The 21,341-nt window shown below is 34.6% G+C and overlaps 1 protein-coding gene across 1 annotated transcript; it reads right to left on the bottom strand.

Annotated features, from left to right (window-relative positions):
• Positions 1 to 13,980: 13,980 nt before the first annotated feature.
• Positions 13,981 to 19,085, bottom strand: LOC149780554 (uncharacterized). Its single transcript, XM_089937587.1, has 4 exons — positions 18,765 to 19,085; positions 17,182 to 17,472; positions 16,163 to 16,410; positions 13,981 to 15,055 (listed from the first exon to the last, which is right to left on the bottom strand). Exons 2-4 carry the CDS (start codon positions 17,441 to 17,443, stop codon positions 14,915 to 14,917), a joined length of 651 nt encoding a protein of 216 aa, XP_089793713.1. The 5' UTR covers positions 17,444 to 17,472; positions 18,765 to 19,085; the 3' UTR covers positions 13,981 to 14,914.
• Between the last annotated feature and the right edge of the window lie 2,256 nt (positions 19,086 to 21,341).

Here is a 21,341-nt window from a genome sequence, read left to right as displayed (position 1 = left end):
TTTATCTCTAATAAGTCATAAATTATATATATATATATATATATATATATATATATATATATATATATATATATATATATATATATATATATATATAGTGAGAGAGAGATAGATTAAGAAGGCATTTATATTTCTGTCTTTAGATCTTGGATTTGGCACAAAGATGTAAAATATTGCTGACTAAAAACACGAGAATTTTAAAATGCATTACTGAAATTGAAAAAATATGGATCTTTTAATATTTTTATGCTATCATGTTACGTGTGCAAAACCATCACTGACTTGTTAGGCAGGTTTCATGTTCATCCTGGTTAGGACTGATCTGATAGATATCTTTCACGTACCAACTGTGAGATACGAGACCGACTTGCTATATATTTATTTTGATATTCAGCCTGTAGAAAACGAGACTGACTGGCTCGGTATGTTTGATGTTCTTACTTTTTATGTATATTTGATGTTCTACCTGTAGAAAACAAGACCAGCATGACAGGCATGTTTACTGTCATACACTCTGTACAACCAGATTGACATCTATGCACGGCTGTCGAGGGCAAGACTGGCTGCTAAGTATATTTGGTGTCTTGTCAGTGTAAAACAAGATTTACTCTATGGTATATTTGATTTATCTCCATGTGACCAGCCAGGTATATTGATTTCCTATATGTGGAAAACAAGACTGACCTTTAAGGTATGCTTGATTTTCTACCTGTTGAAAGCAAGACTGACCAGGTAGATATGTCTGATTTCCTATCTGAGGAAAGCAAGACTAATGTGCTTTGTATGTTTTTGATGTCTTACCTGTGGCGAAAAATACTGACTTGCTATTCATGTTTCTTGTCCTTCCTGTGGAAATTAAGCCTGAATTTTTATGTATATATGTTGTCCTGCCTGTGTAAAACAAGACTGACTTACTAGGTATGTGTGATGTCCTACCAGTGGAAAACAAGACAGATTTGCTAGAATTGCGTGGTGTCTGCCCTGTGAAAAACAAGACTGATTTGCGGCCTTTTAAAAAGATAATAATACGAGACAAGTTCCAATAACAAGTTCTTGCATTAAATAAATAGAGTTCCATAAGCAACAACTACTATTTGCTCGAACTATTTGCCGTCGATTTTTTATGTGCTTCTTTTGTTTTTCAATCCGACTCGGCTGCGCTGCAGATGCAACTCAGTCAACACAAACAGTAAACTACACAACCGCTGCCATTGGCTGGAAGCAAACCAATCGCAGGGGTTTGGGGAAGATCACTCCTCTCAGCTTACTGATGCACATGGTACGGCCATTCATTTGTTGAGAACATGCACAAGCTCGGGATGGCGAGATAATATGCCGAATTACGTACAAATATAAATAAATATGCGCACATAAGACTCAAGTTTTTCCCCAAACTAACAGATTACGATTTAGTTACGCTCCCATTATACGCGAAGAAGCCAATAATTATTAAAAATTTATCATTGAAAATACTGACTTTTGACGCTATACCAAAAGTTCAATAAGTTCAAAGACCATCTCAAAACGATCTTAAGTTTCACCTTTAAAGAAAGAATTTGTTTAGTGGTTTATTTGTTTATTCCCGCCTGCTCATTTAAAATGCAAAATATTTAAATAAATATTACGTTTATCACCTTGCACTTTGCTTTTCAAAATCCTAGCGTCGGAATGAAGATCACCCCTGGATAGCTAATACACATAAAGTACAATTTCAATTAAAAGACAACATAAATTTATACAAGCCGTAGAGGAGCGCTACAAATCTGAACTACAGATGTGAAAGAGAAATGTTGAACATTTATCCAATAATCAAATGTTACTGAAATAACGGCTAATAATATTTATTCCATAAATATAAATAAATATGAAATATTGATAAACCTTTTATCTGTATTAAGTCATAAATCTTATATATATATATATATATATATATATATATATATATATATATATATATATATATATATATATATATAGTGAGAGAGAGAGAGTTTAAGAAGGCATTTATATTTCTGTCTTTAGACCTGACGGTGGGATTTGGCACAAAGATGTAAAGTATTGCTGACTGAAAACACGAGAATTTTAAAATGCATTACTGAAACGGAAAACATATGCATCTTTTAATATTTTTATGCTATCATGTTACGTGTGGAAACCATCAATGACTTGCTAGGAGGGTTTGATGTTCATCCTGGTTAGGACTGATCTGATAGATATCTTTCACGTACCAACTGTGAGACACGAGATCGACTTGCTATATATTTATTTTGATATTCAACCTGTAGAAAACGAGACTGACTGGCTCGGTGTGTTTGATGTTCTTAGTGGGGGAACGGAGACTTACTTGTTATGTATATTTTAATGTTCTACCTGTAGAAAACAAGACGAGCATGACAGGCATGTTTGGTGTCATACACTCTGTACAACCAGACTGACATCTATGCACGGCTGTCGAGGGCAAGACTGACCTGCTAAGTATATTTGGTGTCTTATCAGTGTAAAACAAGATTGACTCTATGGTATATTTGATTTATCTCCATGTGACCAGCCAGGTATATTGATTTCCTATATGGAAAACAAGACTGACCTTTAAGGTATGTTTGATTTTCTACCTGTTGAAAGCAAGACTGACCAGGTAGATATGTCTGATTTCCTATCTGTAGAAAGCAAGACTAATGTGCTTTGTATATTTTTGATGTCCTACCTGTGGCGAAAAATACTGACTTGCTATTCATGTTTCTTGTCCTTCCTGTGGAAATTAAGCCTGAATTTGTATGTATATATGTTGTCCGACCTGTGGAAAACAAGACTGACTTGCTAGGTATGTGTGATGTCCTACCAGTGGAAAACAAGACAGATTTGCTAGAATTGCGTGGTGTCTACTCTGTGAAAAACAAGACTGATTCGCTCTGTTTGTTTCTTGTCCTACCTGTGGAAAGCAAGACTGATTTGCTATGTATGTTTCTCGTCCTAGCTGTAGAAAATAGGAATGACTTTCTAGGTATGTGCGATCACTGTGATGACCTACCTGTGGAAAACAAGACAGATTTGTTAGATTTGTCTGATGTCCGACCTGTGAAAAACAAGACTAATCTAATAGGCATGTTTAATGTGTTAACTACACTATGAGCTAATAATAATATAATTCATTTTCGCTCTCAAAAAATGAAGCAGTCACTGTAAGATCGAGATTGCATGATCCTTTATTGAAAATCAGTCGTAATGAAATTTCATATTTAAATGTAAAATTCTGCAGCTGTCAAAAACGAAGTACTAGTGAACTTCTGGGTGTTAAGTGTGAAATAGGGATGCCTCATAGAGTTTTATTTAATTGTATTTCTCCACAGCATATGCCATTCTACATGCAGTATCAGACGTACTCTTTAATCATGCGATTTTAATTTTCAGTCAATGACTTATAATATAAACAGTTAGTATCCTCTTGCATTTCATACCTCAAATGTATATGCTATAATTAGTATATTTGTAAGTATATGCAATATCTTCATTCGTTCTAAGATATTGAAACCAGTTCTTATTAAATAAATAAATTAAATAAATATGAATGTAAATCATTAAATAAATAAATAAAATACATATGAGTATAACTCATTCAAAAAATTAAGTAAATATGAATGCAAATTAGTAAATAAAAAAATTAAATAAACATGAATGTTAATCATTAAATAAGTAAAATAAATATATAGGAATGTAAATTATTAAATAAATAAATTAAATAAATATTACTGTAAATTACTAAATAAATAAATGAAATAAATATAAATGTAAATCATTAAAGAAAGAAATAAAATAAATACGTATGTAAATCAGGCCGTTGGAGAGTATGTTTAAGAGCATTGTCTGTTGCCTATAATAAATAAATAAATAAATAAATAACAATTAGTATTATGGAACACTCGAATGTAAAATTATTTGATTTTATGTAGGTATTTGTAAATGTAACTAACTGCCTCATGTAAGTTTAACACTCTGGTACCCTTTTCAACAGCTATATACGTCTACACTGTCATGTGTTTATTCATATAGCCCCTCCAAAAATTTATATTATAGAGGATAAGAAAGAGGGGAGAGGGTATCTTATGTACTAATTAGTAATTTAAGGGCTGAGTTTTAATTTTGCAAGACTATAATCATACTTAAAGAATTTATTATTTCGACAGAAAACCTTGTTTTTGCAATTTTGTTCAAGCGACATGGTCCGTTTTTGCGTCAAATCCTGTCATCATGTTTCAGTTTGAAATAAAATATCTGGCATTGTATGATATTTATGATGTTAGCTTTTTAAGGTTGTTGTTGTTGTGGGGTTTAACGCCATTTTTCAGCACACGATAGGCCATATATGGCGGCCAGTATTAATGGTGGAGGAAGAAACCGGGAAAACCCCGGAAAGAACCACCGACCCACGAGAAGCTACTGGCATGCTTTCTCACATATCCACATTGGCTGAATCTGAGACTCGAACCGGCGCAGACAGAGGTGAGATGGCAGTGATCCGTAACGGCGAACGCTTTAGACCACTCGGCCACTCGGGGCCCCGCTTTTTAAGGTAATTTTCATTATATGCAAGTATTTTATCTAAGAAAGGTTGAATATTTGACGTTCATACTAAGTAGGTTTTAGTAAATATCTTACGTGGGTTACTTTTAATGACGCCTGTTTTGTCCTACATTACCTTTAACAACGGCCTTTGTACAAACTGAGAAAAACTCTTTAAAAAATAAAATGAAACAAATTATGTATTTTATATTGATAAAGCAGGAACAAATATATAAATAAATTGCCATCAAGTTCAAGTTTAAACTTAACATATATTCGAAACGTTTGTGGTTTTGTAGTAAAATTGCATTATTTAGGTCAAGTATATGTGCTTTAATATAAGTGTATTTGGGGTAATGCCGCGCCGTCATAAGCGTGTATTTCCTCAGCAACAATTCGCACCGAGATGCCTCTCAGTGAGTCAAGGCATGGAAACGCACGTGACTGGTTAGGCTGCAGCCAATGATAGTTTTTTGTTCAGGTCACTGTTTGTGTTGACTGAATTGCCACTGGATCTCATTTGAGTCACGTTGCAGATATTTTTAGTGTCCTATGTTCGTTTTCTAGACGAAATCAATCTACTAATTAGAACTATTAGTGTATTTCTTTATTTTATGGTGTATTTGAACAAATATTCCCACTGTTCCAATGGAATAAAGTTACAAAAGCCTATACGATGTGTTGGGCTCCAATCATCGTTTTGGGAACTTTTGCGTACAAGGAGAACTATTTTCTCGATCTTCTCTTATATTCTGAGAAATAAAGAACATGCGTTCGGATCTTTATTTCCTGGATTTCCGACGTCTTTGTCGAACTGTATTGAATCGGTAGACATTGATAAATTTGAAGACTGGGAGGACGAAAGACCACGCTATTGCTGAATGTAACTAAACCACATTTATTCATTTAAATCCAGTTTATTTAATTTTTGGTCATGGCACATTTATACAAAAAGAGAATAAAAACAGACTGTTACATAGAGCGCAAGGATGAAAAGAAGAACATATATTATCATAATTCAACAACTATCAGCAATACCGTATGTTTTTCGATGAACAAAATATCATCAGAAAAATAACGTACAAGCATTCTTTCAATGGAGAGATCACTAAAATATTTGATCTCTTATCGTGAGTTTATTGTCACTTCAGTATTTAGGGATAAACCATTCCTCATCCGACAATGATATCACAATGGTGCTGATAGGTGTGTGCGAAAAATAGTACATTTATTGCATATTTGTTCATATTATATAGAACCTGCGTATAGTTCCAGGCTGGTCAAACATGTTTATCGTTTGTTTCTTTGCCATACAATGACATTGTCCCCTTGTTTGGAAACGTAAACAAATCGTAGTAAAAATATGGCGCGGCTGGAGTCAGAAATTCTGCACATTAAAAGTAAATACGATTTATCGGCAACTTTGAAATTCCACAAAGAACCCACTAATAGTCACTTGATTGATAATAACATAGCGTAGCATATCCAAATATGGTCTGGCAAGCCTTATATAGAAAATGGGTCACGGCGAGAGTCTCGAATTTTCTGTCATGGCGGACACAGTGAGGTTAGTGTAACTATGCCAATTTATTTTATCGTGTAAGGGCTTAATAAATTCAAAATAAGGCAAACTTTTTCACAACATGATTATACTTATGTAGTAGATTTCTGCACTAATTGTTTTTATGACTTTAGTGATGATTCTTTTTTTCTTCCATTACATGATATGGAATCAGTTCGTAACAATAACCACAACAAATAAAGCTGAGGATACGACATCGTAGCTATACACATTCATGCTCTTCATATACACTGCTCAGTCTCCAAACGCGAACATATAAGACTTCATCTGATGCCTGATAAAATTATCGATTATATTAATAACATAAATTACCAGAACATGACCCTTAAGCGGTTGCTGTCAGATCTTCATGTATAACAGTGGAGATCTGATTTTCATCAGACTAGACTATTCTGCCACTGAGCAAAGACCATTCTGCAAATAACTGACGCTCTTACAGCACTGCATTATTGAGATCGACGCCGACTTGGGCAAAGTTTACGGACGTAATTCTGTCAAATCCTACAATTTTGAGAAGATTTCATTGTTTTAAGGATAGTCGTGAATCCATGGAAGAGGGTCCATGTTGTGGAAGACAAAATGATGAAGATGGCTGAGTCACAATAGAAGATATATGTATTATCACCGACATTATTTTGTCGGCTGTTGATAATATACTGAAAAATCATGTGAAGGTCAGAAGGGTTTGTGCAACTTTTGACCAACATTTGTTCACGGTTGGCCAAACATAGACTCGGGTGGAAATCGCCAAACAGCCAGAGATGAAACATAGAATAAACGATAAAAGTCGGTTCTGAAAAGGAGCAGAGAATAAGAATCGCTCGAAGTCGCCAGACAATGAAAAGAGTGTTATATGCATTACGATGAAAGACTCGGGCAGCATTAGTGTACATGTTTATGTCTCAAACGTGTTGCCAAAACTGGAACACTTCCGAACCACCCGGAGTGAGTCCATGTGGAGTATATATATATATATATATAATCTTCGTACTTGAATAATCTTTAAGCGATCGTATACCTATGGGAAATGAAGTCCAGACAGTTTTATTCTGCATAATGTCTAAAAACACTGTAACTGGGAAACCTGGATCCCTTGACTCTGAATTGTTCCCATATTTTTCTTTATTATTTATTTTCGTAGTTATGCAAATAAGAATGACCAGTGTGTTACCTATGTCAACAGATAGAGTGAGGTTTCTCGGGGGGGGGAGGCAGACGCACAGCAGATTCAGGGAGAGAAAATTGTAGAATTGCTAGTAAATGGAGCCTCAGAGCTGGACTATATTATTCAAATAGAAAACAGGTGTTTACGCGTTAATGAGGCTGCCACAGGAAAATGTATAAACAGTATGAAAACTATCACCCGGAGTGAGTCCATGTGGAGTACTTAAACGGGATGCAATGATCCTACTGACTGTTAGTTCTTAAAAAACTGTAAGTTATATATATATATATATATATATATATATATATATATATATATATATATATATATATATCCAAACAGTTTTATTGTACATACTGTTTTGAACACTATTACTGGGAAACCTGGATCCCTTGACTCTGAATTGTTCTCATGTTTTACTTTATTATTTATGTTCATAATTATGGAAATAAGAATGACCAGTGTGTTACCTATGTCAACAGGTAGCGTGAGGTTTCTCGGGGGGTGGGGGTGGGGGAGTGGCAGATGCAAAGCAGATTCAGGGAGAGAAAATTGTAGAATTGCTTGTAAATGGAACCTCAGAGCTGGGATATATTATCCAAATAGAAAACAGGTGGTTACGCGTTAATGAGGCTGCCACAGGAAAATGTACAGACAGTATGAAAACTATCACAGCGTGTTAATCGTAAGGCAAAGAAGACAACGTTTACAAAACTGGTTGATCTCATCGTTCCACACAGAGAAATTATTCTGCTCATACGGGTCCTAAAATATTAAATCTATCAACAGCTATAATAACCTGAACGTCAAGAAATAACAAATAATGTAGAATATTCTTTCAGTTGAAGAGGTTTTTAATTTTGGTGGTAATTGTCACAGTCATAAAGATGCCGCTGACGATTTAGCCATCACCTCCAAAGATACTGAGGTTGCTCTGGTACAGTCAATGGGACTGAGAAAAAAAAAACAGGCATTACTATTAATCTTCCACTGGTTAATATCCTATATGGGACATTTGCAACTATATACCAAAACGTTTTGAAACAAAGTTTAAGCCACAAACAATATTTTTTTAAAATTTATTTTTATTGTGGGAATAATAAGGTTGAGATCGAGGCTGTGTTGGTTACGTGGCACTCAACTTGCAAATAGTTTTTTTCAAGTAAACAACTTTTTTTCTAGGAGGAAAATCATTGGATTTTATCAAGGTCCTACGGGGGCTACGTGAATTTTTTTATATGTAAACATGATCACGTGATCCTCTATTTCGCAATTAGTCATTTCCAAAATTGCGCATTACCTAGTTCTAACAGTGGTGCTGTAATCTGGGCTTTAAAACGCTTGATGTCAAGTCGTTTCCTTCTGTTGTAGCCAGTTTTCGAGTTATATGCTAATTCTTCTTCAGATAATTTGGACTCTAAAACATTAATTCGTTTCTATGGAAATATTTTTGTGCTCATGCAGAATTCTTGAACAAAGACATTTCTAAAAAAAATTATTCGGATTTCCAACACAGGAGTATTACTTCTTGTGTTTCTACAAGGAACTGGAGACCATTACACAATACAGAATTCAGCATACGCCGTTGCCTTCCATTTTGGATTCTTCGTCGGGAATCGAACCTGAAATTATTAGAACATTTCATTATTAGGACTTCTAAAATTTTATTTGTGGATTATCCTTGGATTAATTTTGGATTTGATTCTTAAAACCGTAAGTTCTTATTTTTCATTTTTACAGTATTTTTTTTCAGGGAAATATATTATTTGTTATATTTTTCAAAGCTTGTTGTTTTCACTCTTTCTTGTGTAACTACTTATTCTAGCCTAAACATGTAACATAAGAATTGGGGGCTCGTCCGAGATTATTTTAAATTTTGGCTATAATTTTTAAACGTGCTTTGGTTTCGATCAGTAAGTCTGTATCAGACTGAGATAAGAGTAAAGGAATTAGAATTAAAATACAAGATGGAATTGGAGTTCAGGAAGCTGGAACTTCAGAAAAATAAAGAAGAAAAACAAATTCAAATGCAGTTGCAACTTAAAAAAGAAAAGGAACAAATGAAATTGGAAAAAGAGCAAATGCAGAAGAAAGAGAGAAAGAAAGACAACTGCATTTACAAGAAAAACAAATGCAGTTACAAGAAAAGCAGATGCGTATGCAGTTACAAGAAAAACAAAGAGACACGAAAGAAAGAGAGAAAATGCAAAGAGAGAAGGAAGAGACAGAATATCAATGTAGAATAAAAGAAATGGACATGACAAGTGTAAAATATATTTCCACTTTAAGTTTTGATCTTGCAATGAATATTAGATTAATGCCCCCTTTTAGAGTATAAAAGTGGGCAAATAATTTTCTCGTTTTGAAAAAGTTGCTGAAGATTTGAACTGGCCAAGGGAGCATTGGACTCAGTTATTGCAATGTGTACTCACTGGTACGGCTAGTTATATTTACAATTCACTGTCAGTTCAACAAAGTGATGACTATGATACGGTTAAGGAATGCACCTTAAGGGGTTATGAGTTACTCCCTGAAGCTTATCGGTACAAATTCAGAAACTAGAAAAGAAGCGGGACAAACCCAATCTAATTATTCTAAACAGAGTGATAAACAACAATCACTTGTCGTCGAACAGGATAAAGATCATGATATATCTTGTTTGTTTCAAAGGGCCATTAGTGAAACTGAAGCTATTGAAGTTCCTGTTTGCTATTTCATTAAAATGTGATTCTTAAGAAAAAATGGAGACCTCCCGAGGTATCTCCTGTTGATGAGTGGTCAGTGGACTATCAAATTGTAGTTCCAAAACCTTACAGACAGGAAATACTTAGTCTGGCCCATGAAGCTCCTTTGGCTAGTCATTTAGGGATTAATAAGACTTATCCTGACTCACTTATATTGGCAAAAAATCAAAAGTGATGTTTGTAAATAATGTAGATCTTGTCATACTTGTCAAATGGTAGGAAAACCCAATCAGAATATACCTAAGTCTAATCTAGAACCTATTCCTACCTTTGACGAACTGTTTAGTAGAATTATGGTAGACTGTGTTGGTCCCTTACCTAAGACCAAGTCAGGTAACCAATACCTGTTGACCAGTATGTGTGCGTCAACAAGGTTTCCAGAGGCGATTCCTTTGAGGAATATTAATCTAAAACAATAGTAAAAGCTTTGATAAAAAATATTTTTTATGCAATTTGGCCTTCCCAAATCTGACCAGTCTGATCAAGGCTCAAATTTCATGTCTGGAAGTTTCCAGCAAGTTATGTACGAATTATGTATCTAACAACTTAAATCTTCTGAGTATCACCATGAAAGCCACTGCGCATTAGAAAGATTTCATCAGACTTTGAAAAATATGATTCGAGCATATTATTTTAATGCGGGTAAAGATTGGGCTGAAGGCATTCATTTATTTTTGTTTGCTGTTAGGGAATCAGTTCGAGAATATCTAGGCTTCAGTCCCATTGAACTGGTTTTTGGACACACTGTGCGTGGAATATTGAAGTTGTTGAAAGAAAAACTTCTTTCTAATGAAGATACTGAAATTAATCTTCTTGATTATGTTTCCAATTTTACGTATAAGTTGTCAAAGGCTTATGAGGTCGGAAGAGCAAATCTGCACTCTACTCAATCAAACATGAAGTCAAGATATGAGAAAAACTCGAAGGAAAGGATCTTTCAGCCTGGTGATATAGTCCTGGCTCTCTTGCCAGTACCACAAAATCCTCTTCAGGCCAAATATTAGGGTCCATACACAGTTGACAGGAAAATAAGTGATTTAAATTACATCATAAATACTCCTGGGGGGCGAGTACGAAAACAACTGTGCCACATAAATATGCTCAAGGAGTATACTGAAAGAGGTAGCCAGGTTTAACATGCAATTAATTTAGTTGTACCTGTCCCACTCATTGAAGATATAAGTGAAGGAATATCATCGGATTCTACTGATATTGGAGTGACGAACCTTCGGAATTTAGAAATTATGAAAGATCTCGACCAGAAACTTTCACATTTGCAAGAGCAAGAAAGAAATGAATTTAAACAGTTATTAGTTGAATATGAGCACATATTCCCAGATGTTCCTACAAGAACAAACAAAATTTTCCATAACGTTGAAGTTGTAAATTTCAAACTAGTCAAACAACACCCGTACAGAATGAACCCTCTCAAACAGGAATACTTGAAAAAAGAAATTCAGCATTTGCTGGAGAATGATTTTATAGAGCCCAGTAAAAGTGACTGGAGTTCACCATGCATACTTGTTCCGAAACCAGATAACACTTTCCGTATGTGTAATGATTATAGGAGGTGAATAGTGTGACAAAAACAGATTCATTTCCACTACCAAGAATCGATGACTGTATTGATAAGATTGGAAATGCCAAATTTGATTCCAATAACGGAAAGCGCAAAGAAAATTTCGGCATTCGTGACTCCAGATGGACTTTATCAATATAAAGTAATGCCTATTGGTATAAAGGGTCGCCAAGTACATTCAACGTCTCATGAGTATGATTAACTCTGGTCTAGACAATTGTGATGCTTATATCGATGATGTCATCATCTACAACGACACCGGGAAAGAAGATTTAGCGACAGTTTGGAAATTCTTTGACAGACTCACAGATGCACGTTTGACAATTAATTTATCCAAACGTGAGTCCTGCCGTTCTTGTGTAAATTTTCTAGGACATGGACAAGTTAAACCTATAGATGCTAAGGGGAAGGCTATCTCTGAATTCCCTGTCCCTGTAAATAAAAAGCAACTGATGCGATTTTTAGGTATGGCTGAATACTATCGGAAATTTTGTTCCAATTTTTCTATAATTGCTGAATCTGAAAAAAAACGAGTAAGAAAAACAAGTTCCTTTGAACTGAAAAATGTCAGGAGGCTTTTGACAAGTTAAAAGCAATACTTCAAAGCGCGCCAGTTTTTACAGCTCCAAATTTCAGGAAATCATCTCAATTGTCTGTTGATGAATGTAACGTTGGGGTTGGAGGCGTTTTTGTTCAAAAAGACGAAAATGATATTGATCATCCAGTGTGCTATTTTTCTACAAAATTAAATAAGCACAAAAGAAATTATTCAACAATTGAGAAGGAATGTTTGGCTTTGATATTGGCATTACATCTTTTGAAGTTTAATTTGGTTCAGCTCTTTCTTCGATTATTGTGCTTAATGACCAAAACCCCCTTACTTTCATCGGCATGATGAAAAATAAAATCAGAGACTACTAAGGTAGAGTATGTTGTTACAGGAATTTGATATTGACATCAGGCACATCAAGGAAAAAGATACTTTAATAGCAGACACACTTTCCCGTGGATAACTATATATTATTTCATATACACTGTGTGTAATTTATAAGAGTTATTTTTAACTTCATGTATAAATTAATTTATGGCAAAAAGAAAGCTTTATTATAAATCATTCTTTTTCTTTATGGGGGAAGTGGTATGTATATTTGATTTAATTTTATTGGATTTAATTTTTTTGTAAGCCTTAACAAAAATTAGTTCATTAAATGTCAAAATAATGTAGTTTTGTTTACGAGGAACTTGATAATTTTCAGAAAATAGTTTGACCTTGACTCTTCAGTTGTAAACACCTAAAGCTGACCTAGTTCCTGACCTTGGTTTCAGAAATCACTGAGACAAGTAAACAACATTTTATATTTATCTTATTCTTAGAGTAAAATAATTGGTTTTTGTCAAGGTCATACTGGGACTACGTGCTTTTAGACGTAAATACTTTTCGAAGATTCTGGAAAGTTGACCCTCATCCGGGAATCTGTTTTCCGTTTCAAGTTACTGTTTAATCTTTGTTTATAGAGATATTTCGTCAGTCGGGATATTTCTTTACTCTGAAAAGTGTATGTTGTGTCACTTGGAATTTGAATTTAATTTTTAAGAAAATTATTTGGATTCTAAAGGATAATTCTTTTTCCTGGAAATATTTGAGTGCTCATACATGATTCTTGGAAACAGATTTTTTAAATTTTCTATTTAGAATTCAAACACCGGAATTTTATTTTCTGTGTTTCACAAAGGGCTGTAAACATCAACACCATACTGAGTACAGTATACGTCAACGTCTTCCATCTTGGAGTCTTCGTAGGGACTCGAACATGAATTCATTAGAACATTTCATTATTAGGACATCTAAAAATTATTTTGATTATTATTCTTTGATTACTTTTGGATTTGATTATTATACCCGTAAGTTCTTATTTTTTCATTTTTACAGAGATTTTCGAAGGAAATAAATTATTTGTTAGATTTTTCAAAGCGTGTGGTTTTCACACTTTCTTTTGTTACTGTTTATTTGAGCCCAAACACGTAACATAAGACTATCTAAATAATTTAGACTGAAATCAACACTATGTGATAAAACGAATCTCAAATGGGTAATGATTTAATATTAAATTCATGAAACGAGTTGAATAATGTCCAGCTTTTGCTCGCCAGGGCTTGGAAGAGCTGGACATTATTCAACTTCTTTCATAAATTCAGTATTGAATCATTACCCATTTGAGATCTTCTATAAATTTTTACTTGTAGCAACGAAAATACATGTCTTATAAACAATTCGGTATTTCCTCTCCCATTCACCGTTCGTCAATGCGCAACAAAATATTTTTCTTACAAAAGAATTGAAAATAAACTGAGAAATAAGAAAAAGTTTTATTTATTTAAATTTATTTCAGTTTCAAAATGTTCACCCTCTTCATGCGTTTATTGACATATTTACATTACGTCTGACGTAATTTGTGACATCATCAATTGTTATTATCCATTGGGTGGCGCTCTACATTTTCGTATTTTGTAAAGGATTAAAAGTTTAAGGATAGAAATTTCCTCAATTTTTGTCACTGGTTATTCTGTCTATTTAAAAAAGGCCTTGTACGTTAGGTATTCTTAAAAGAACTTTTAATTCCCTTTAGTTTGATGAATGCTTGATGTTTGTAATTTGGGTTATAGAGTATATAGCTTGGTCTTGCTTCACATTGCACATGTTATTTTTAAATGCTAGTTCCGCTTGGTCATTTTCACTTTCTGGACTTCATGAGTGAATTATATTTATAAAAAAAGAGCAGATTAATTTTTTTATATTTTTTTTATATTTTCTAATTCATTCATTGCACTTTCAGAAGCTGGTATTGTCTAGTCAGACAAAATTCGTTTTTCCCGATAGGAATAACCGCTAAAGATAGTGTATTAAAAATTAGTTCAGGCTGACTTTTCCAGCACATGGCAGATCTGCTCATGATCTGCTGGCCAATGGAATATGTTAAGCTACAGTAGATTCCCACATACCGCACCCAGCTGAGAGGTAAACATCAATCTACCATTCGAATATTGCCATACACCGTCATAAATGATTTACAGTATTTTGTAAGATATTTCATTTTTCCATGCGTTAATCCGATTATCGAACTGTGGATGATGTTTTGAATCACAAAGTACATAAACCGGGAGATAATGTGTATTTGTACTGTATACCGTAATGGGTGATACGTTGACGGTTTGAGTAATGAAAGATACGTTGAATTTAATGTATTATAGTTTGAGTAATCAGCACATATGTGCAATAAAGGAATGCTTTAATCGTATCGGATTTTTCGGATGATGCTTCCGTTTGGTTTTCCATTCTGAAATATTTCCAGAGTTGGACTTCCGCTAGAACTGCCGCTCCTGGCCTGAATGGTGTACTTGCTTCCCAACTGTCCTGTAATCCCTTCAAGCTATTAAAAAAAGGAAAACATCCGTAAATGGTTCAATCTTATGCATACAACTCTGGATATACGTAGGAATATATTAAATCCATTACTGACGACCTAATGTCGTAGTTTTCCGTAAAAAAAATACAGGTAACACTGCTTAATATCCGACATGGTGTTGTAATCATTGCGTTGACTGCGTAGATACTGGCTATCAGTTTGCTCATGAGACTGTTTAAGGACTCAGATTCTGCTCATGAAGCCGTTTATAGACCCAAAATTTGCTTATGAAGCCGTTTGCAAACTAAATATTTGATGTTTGTTATTCTTACCTTTAAATTTTATAATATCCGCCATTTTTTTTGTTTCCATTTAAGTTTTAGTAATATCATTTGTACAGACGTAACCGCCGTGACTCTTTTTGCTGTCAACCTCACTTTCCTGAATTCCTACAACGCTTTTCATTGTAAATATTCATTTTCTTGTAGCAGATGGACAAAAGCTCATCATATAGGAGTAAACTCTCATCTAATTTTGATATGAACAAAACATTTCTATCGTCAAAGTGCAATTTGATTTATCGTACATTTCATTTGTAGTCTGATATGAAAAGTTTCGAAATTCGAGTCATGTGAAGAAAAGCGTTATCTTAAAGACTGACTGTTTGCTTATAAAAGAACTTCTCCACATATTGTACAAGAATTTCTGAAGTCGTCACGCTTAAAAATAGATTGCACATGCAAATGCAAATCACTGCACCTTACACCTGTCACTCTCAAGTAGATAATATATCTGGAGCATTGCAGATAAGCAGAAACACTGTTCATGCAGAGTTTGTAAACTATTTTTAACCTTCTTAACTTCATGAATGCTGTAAAGTATTAAATTCAATTTTTTTAAAATTACAAATAGTTGTTGAAATTATAAAGAATCTAAAGAAATAACTAGGAGAACTATAGTTTAGCCATTGTTTACAACTATTTTCCCAGATCAAAAGCGCACATGAATACGTTTTCTTTTCTTCTAGTGTCATGAACTAGTAACATCTCTAGTTTCTGAGTCAGATGATGATAATTTTACTAATCAAAAATCTTGTTACAATAGCCTGGGAAACATTGGATATTTACTCACCCCGTTCTTGCCAGTGAAGGGTTTAGGGTTAGAAGGACTGAGGCTGCTGAAGTCACGAACTGCAGACTGGTAATCTCCAGCTTTGTGATACTGGCGTGTAATTTTTCCCGCGCTGCTGGTCGTACGACCCTTTGCGAGTGTACGGGCGAGAGCTCTTCCGGCAGAGAACAAAGCTCTTCCAACAGGTACAATCCATCTCTTAGATCGCCCCTTTTTTACCGCGAGGACCGCTTTACCGCTGATTATATCTGTTTCATAGAAAAAATTAAAAAGGATAAGCATATAAATTTTAAAATAATTAAGTACGAATATACTGTATGTCTGTATGTATGCATGCATGTATGTATGTATGTATGTATGTATGTATGTATGTATGTATGTATAGTTCAAATATTTGAAAAAGTGATATTCGCCAGTGTTTAGTTTAGTTTTATTCAAAATATGAGAAAATTATTCTGCAAATCAGACGCACGCGCACAGAATCACGAAGACATACACGGCGTACGATATTAAATTTAAATTCATCATTACACTTAGATTTTATAGTAATGAAGGAATTCTCAAGATATTCTCATTTATTCCTTCTCGGTACCAATCACCCGTACCCACTGACCCAAAACCTCAAAGAGGAAGGGTCGAACTTCATTAGATGGCAATAACGATTTCACATTGACACATTCGTATGTCATTCGGATCATTGAAGAAAAAGTCCGAGCAGGTCCTGATTGGTTCTAAGTTTTTTATCTTTTATCTCTAAGTTTTTTATCTTTTATCTCTCAGTTCACAGGTTTATATCGCCATTATTCATTAATTTATTCAACAATGAATTGTATATGAATTATGTATTGTATTGACTATGTGCCTTTTTGCATACGTCAGATCAATAAAGTTGTGATCTGAGTATTGAAAGATGAAACTGTACGACAATGCGCGTGCACTAATAATGCAGACTTGTTTTACAGTGCACACTTCTTTTACCTGTACTACCTACTAATATTCAAACTTTCCAATTCACTCACCTAATTCGGAAAACAGCTTCCCGTCCTCAGCATTAACATATTCCTCAAGCTCGTCATCTGTTAGTTCTTCCAGAGGAACTTCGTCATCATCCTGCTCCTTTTCCTGTACAGCAAGCTCTGGGTACTTTGAATCATAGCCATTGTCAAACGGAGAATTCTGTAGATCATCGTATGCCACCGACTTCCCCAGAACAGATGAATGACTGAAAGCTATCACAGCAAGGCTGATAAAAAGAACTCCAAGTTTTCTAGCTCCGTACATCTCTAGCCGTTGCTATGTATATATTTTGACTGCAATAAAAACAATTTGATTGTGTGAATTTAAATCATAAACGTGACTGCATGAAAAAAAATAGGTTGTTGTGTCCTACTTCTCACACAAAACACAAGGATATATATATATATATATATATATATATATATATATATATATATATATATATATAGAGAGAGAGAGAGAGAGAGAGAGAGAGAGAGAGAGAGAGAGAGAGAGAGATTCTGAACAAAGTTACATATTTTTCCTTCACCATTTTCGTGGTAGTAGCTGCATAATATGCAGTTCTTTGTAAGCAAAATTCAATATTGTGAGACCCGTTTGTTTTTAAATTCGCGGTCACTGAATGGTCCATTGCATATAGAAACTGTATTAGATGCACTCATTGGACGGTAAATATCTAGCTTTTTCATGATTCGTTGTGATTTATCAAACGAGAAAGCTAATAGAACGTTCTCTTTTGACAGTCCTTAATCCACGGCTGAATCGAGCGATTTTGTTTCATTCCGGACTGCCGAACGTGTGTGACGTCATTGGAACCAAAAGATAAACGTTTACTGTGATCAATTATTGGTATAACTGCAGTTAGCGTTGTGGTGGGTGCGTGCGTCGAATATTTAAATTAGACAAACGAGAAATTGCCACAAAGGTGTATGCAAACTGGTGGTTAAATTTATACTTTGATACTTGTCAGAAAATGAATGCTGATGCTCTCGCTTATATAGTTTCTATATACTGAGGTAAGAAACTAAGAGACCTTTCACCTTATATCAATAATATAAAGAACGTTCGAACAAATCTTCGATCGTGCATCTGATGAACGATATTACACCTTGTCGAGAAAAGTTGCACCTACTGCTGTTTTCGTAATATCAATAGCATTTTATATAAAAGTACTTGCAAGAAAAGTTTGAGGAAACACTTCATTAGAAGAGCGACCATAGATTGCACCAAATATTAATTTTAATAGGCAATAATTAACGGTACATAATGTTACACCAATTATCTTTTCATCGCGTTTTATGCCGTTGCTTTTACGTTCGTAATTACTCTACTATTTACATTTTATGAGTGCCCCACCTCCATGAAAATGCGAGTGGGAAGCAATCGAAACGTTTCTAATAATAAATTTTCTTTACTGTTTGGTTACAATTATGCTCTGGAAACGCTTACAATGAATACGCTTCCATGGACGAAGCCCCCTGGACCCCAACTTGGGGTTCCATCTCACAGACGATCGCCTACTTTTCCCCACCCTTCTGGCTGGAAACATTCTTCTGGCTGGAACATAATTCACTTTTGTACTTACATTATACTACTGCTTGCTCCGTGTATGTTCCCTTTTATTTCGTCCTTTTCGAATATTCTTTCTGTGCTGATTCCCAAAAAGATGAAAAGTTTGGAAACAAGTTTCTTTTTATACTTTAGATCGAGGATGTAAAGATCCGAAGGTAAGTACTTGAGTTCTCAGAATAAACAGTTAGCTCGATAACCAGTTCCTTGAGTAAACATAAACAGCACTCTAAATAGAATGTGTAATTTGACGGTGCCCAATCAACTGCAGACGCTTTTGTAACCTGACGTCACTGAGTTAACTTTCTACATTGAGAAGCCAATGACATTTTAGTTTCTGAGGACACTCGTAACTAGGACGGTGCTCATATGCGGCCTTTTAAAAAGATAATAATACGAGACAAGTTCCAATAACAAGTTCTTGCATTAAATAAATAGAGTTCCATAAGCAACAACTACTATTTGCTCGAACTATTTGCCGTCGATTTTTTATGTGCTTCTTTTGTTTTTCAATCCGACTCGGCTGCGCTGCAGATGCAACTCAGTCAGCACAAACAGTAAACTACACAACCGCTGCCATTGGCTAGAAGCAAACCAATCGCAGGGGTTTTGGGAAGATCACTCCTCTCAGCTTACTGATGCACATGGTACGGCCATTCATTTGTTGAGAACATGCACAAGCTCGGGATGGCGAGATAATATGCCGAATTACGTACAAATATAAATAAATATGCGCACATAAGACTCAAGTTTTTCCCCAAACTAACAGATTACGATTTAGTTACGCTCCCATTATACGCGAAGAAGCCAATAATTATTAAAAATTTATCATTGAAAATACTGACTTTTGACGCTATACCAAAAGTTCAATAAGTTCAAAGACCATCTCAAAACGATCTTAAGTTTCACCTTTAAAGAAAGAATTTGTTTAGTGGTTTATTTGTTTATTCCCGCCTGCTCATTTAAAATGCAAAATATTTAAATAAATATTACGTTTATCACCTTGCACTTTGCTTTTCAAAATCCTAGCGTCGGAATGAAGATCACCCCTGGATAGCTAATACACATAAAGTACAATTTCAATTAAAAGACAACATAAATTTATACAAGCCGTAGAGGAGCGCTACAAATCTGAACTACAGATGTGAAAGAGAAATGTTGAACATTTATCCAATAATCAAATGTTACTGAAATAACGGCTAATAATATTTATTCCATAAATATAAATAAATATGAAATATTGATAAACTTTTTATCTGTATTAGGTCATAAATTATATATATATATATATATATATATATATATATATATATATATATATATATATATATATATAGTGAGAGAGAGAGAGAGTTTAAGAAGGCATTTATATTTCTGTCTTTAGACCTGACGGTGGGATTTGGCACAAAGATGTAAAGTATTGCTGACTAAAAACACGAGAATTTTAAAATGCATTACTGAAACGGAAAACATATGCATCTTTTAATATTTTTATGCTATCATGTTACGTGTGGAAACCATCAATGACTTGCTAGGCAGGTTTGATGTTCATTCTGGTTAGGACTGATCTGATAGATATCTTTCATGTTCCAACTGTGAGACACGAGATCGACTTGCTATATATTTATTTTGATATTCAACCTGTAGAAAACGAGACTGACTGGCTCGGTGTGTTTGAAGTTCTTACTGGGGGAACGGAGACTTACTTGTTATGTATATTTTAATGTTCTACCTGTAGAAAACAAGACGAGCATGACAGGCATGTCTGGTGTCATACACTCTGTACAACCAGACTGACATCTATGCACGGCTGTCGAGGGCAAGACTGACCTGCTAAGTATATTTGGTGTCTTATCAGTGTAAAACAAGATTGACTCTATGGTATATTTGATTTATCTCCATGTGACCAGCCAGGTATATTGATTTCCTATATGGAAAACAAGACTGACCTTTAAGGTATGTTTGATTTTCTACCTGTTGAAAGCAAGACTGACCAGGTAGATATGTCTGATTTCCTATCTGTAGAAAGCAAGACTAATGTGCTTTGTATATTTTTGATGTCCTACCTGTGGCGAAAAATACTGACTTGCTATTCATGTTTCTTGTCCTTCCTGTGGAAATTAAGCCTGAATTTTTATGTATATATGTTGTTCGACCTGTGGAAAACAAGACTGACTTGCTAGGTATGTGTGATGTCCTACCAGTGGAAAACAAGACAGATTTGCTAGAATTGCGTGGTGTCTACCCTGTGAAAAACAAGACTGATTCGCTCTGTTTGTTTCTTGTCCTACCTGTGGAAAGCAAGACTGATTTGCTATGTATGTTTCTCGTCCTAGCTGTAGAAAATAGGAATGACTTTCTAGGTATGTGCGATCACTGTGATGACCTACCTGTGGAAAACAAGACAGATTTGCTAGATATGTCTGATGTCCGACCTGTGAAAAACAAAACCAATCTAATAGTCATGTTTAATGTGTTAACTACACTATGAGCTAATAATAATATACATGTAATTCATTTTCGCTCTCAAAAAATGAAGCAGCCACTATAAGATCGAGATTGCATGATGCTTTATTGGAAATCAGTCCTAATG

The sequence above is a fragment of the Sinohyriopsis cumingii genome, chromosome 16, assembly GCF_028554795.1.
Source record: "Sinohyriopsis cumingii isolate HCF-2022 chromosome 16, ASM2855479v2, whole genome shotgun sequence".
Classification (NCBI taxonomy): domain Eukaryota; kingdom Metazoa; phylum Mollusca; class Bivalvia; order Unionida; family Unionidae; genus Sinohyriopsis; species Sinohyriopsis cumingii.
This window is presented reverse-complemented; position numbering and strand designations above follow the sequence as displayed.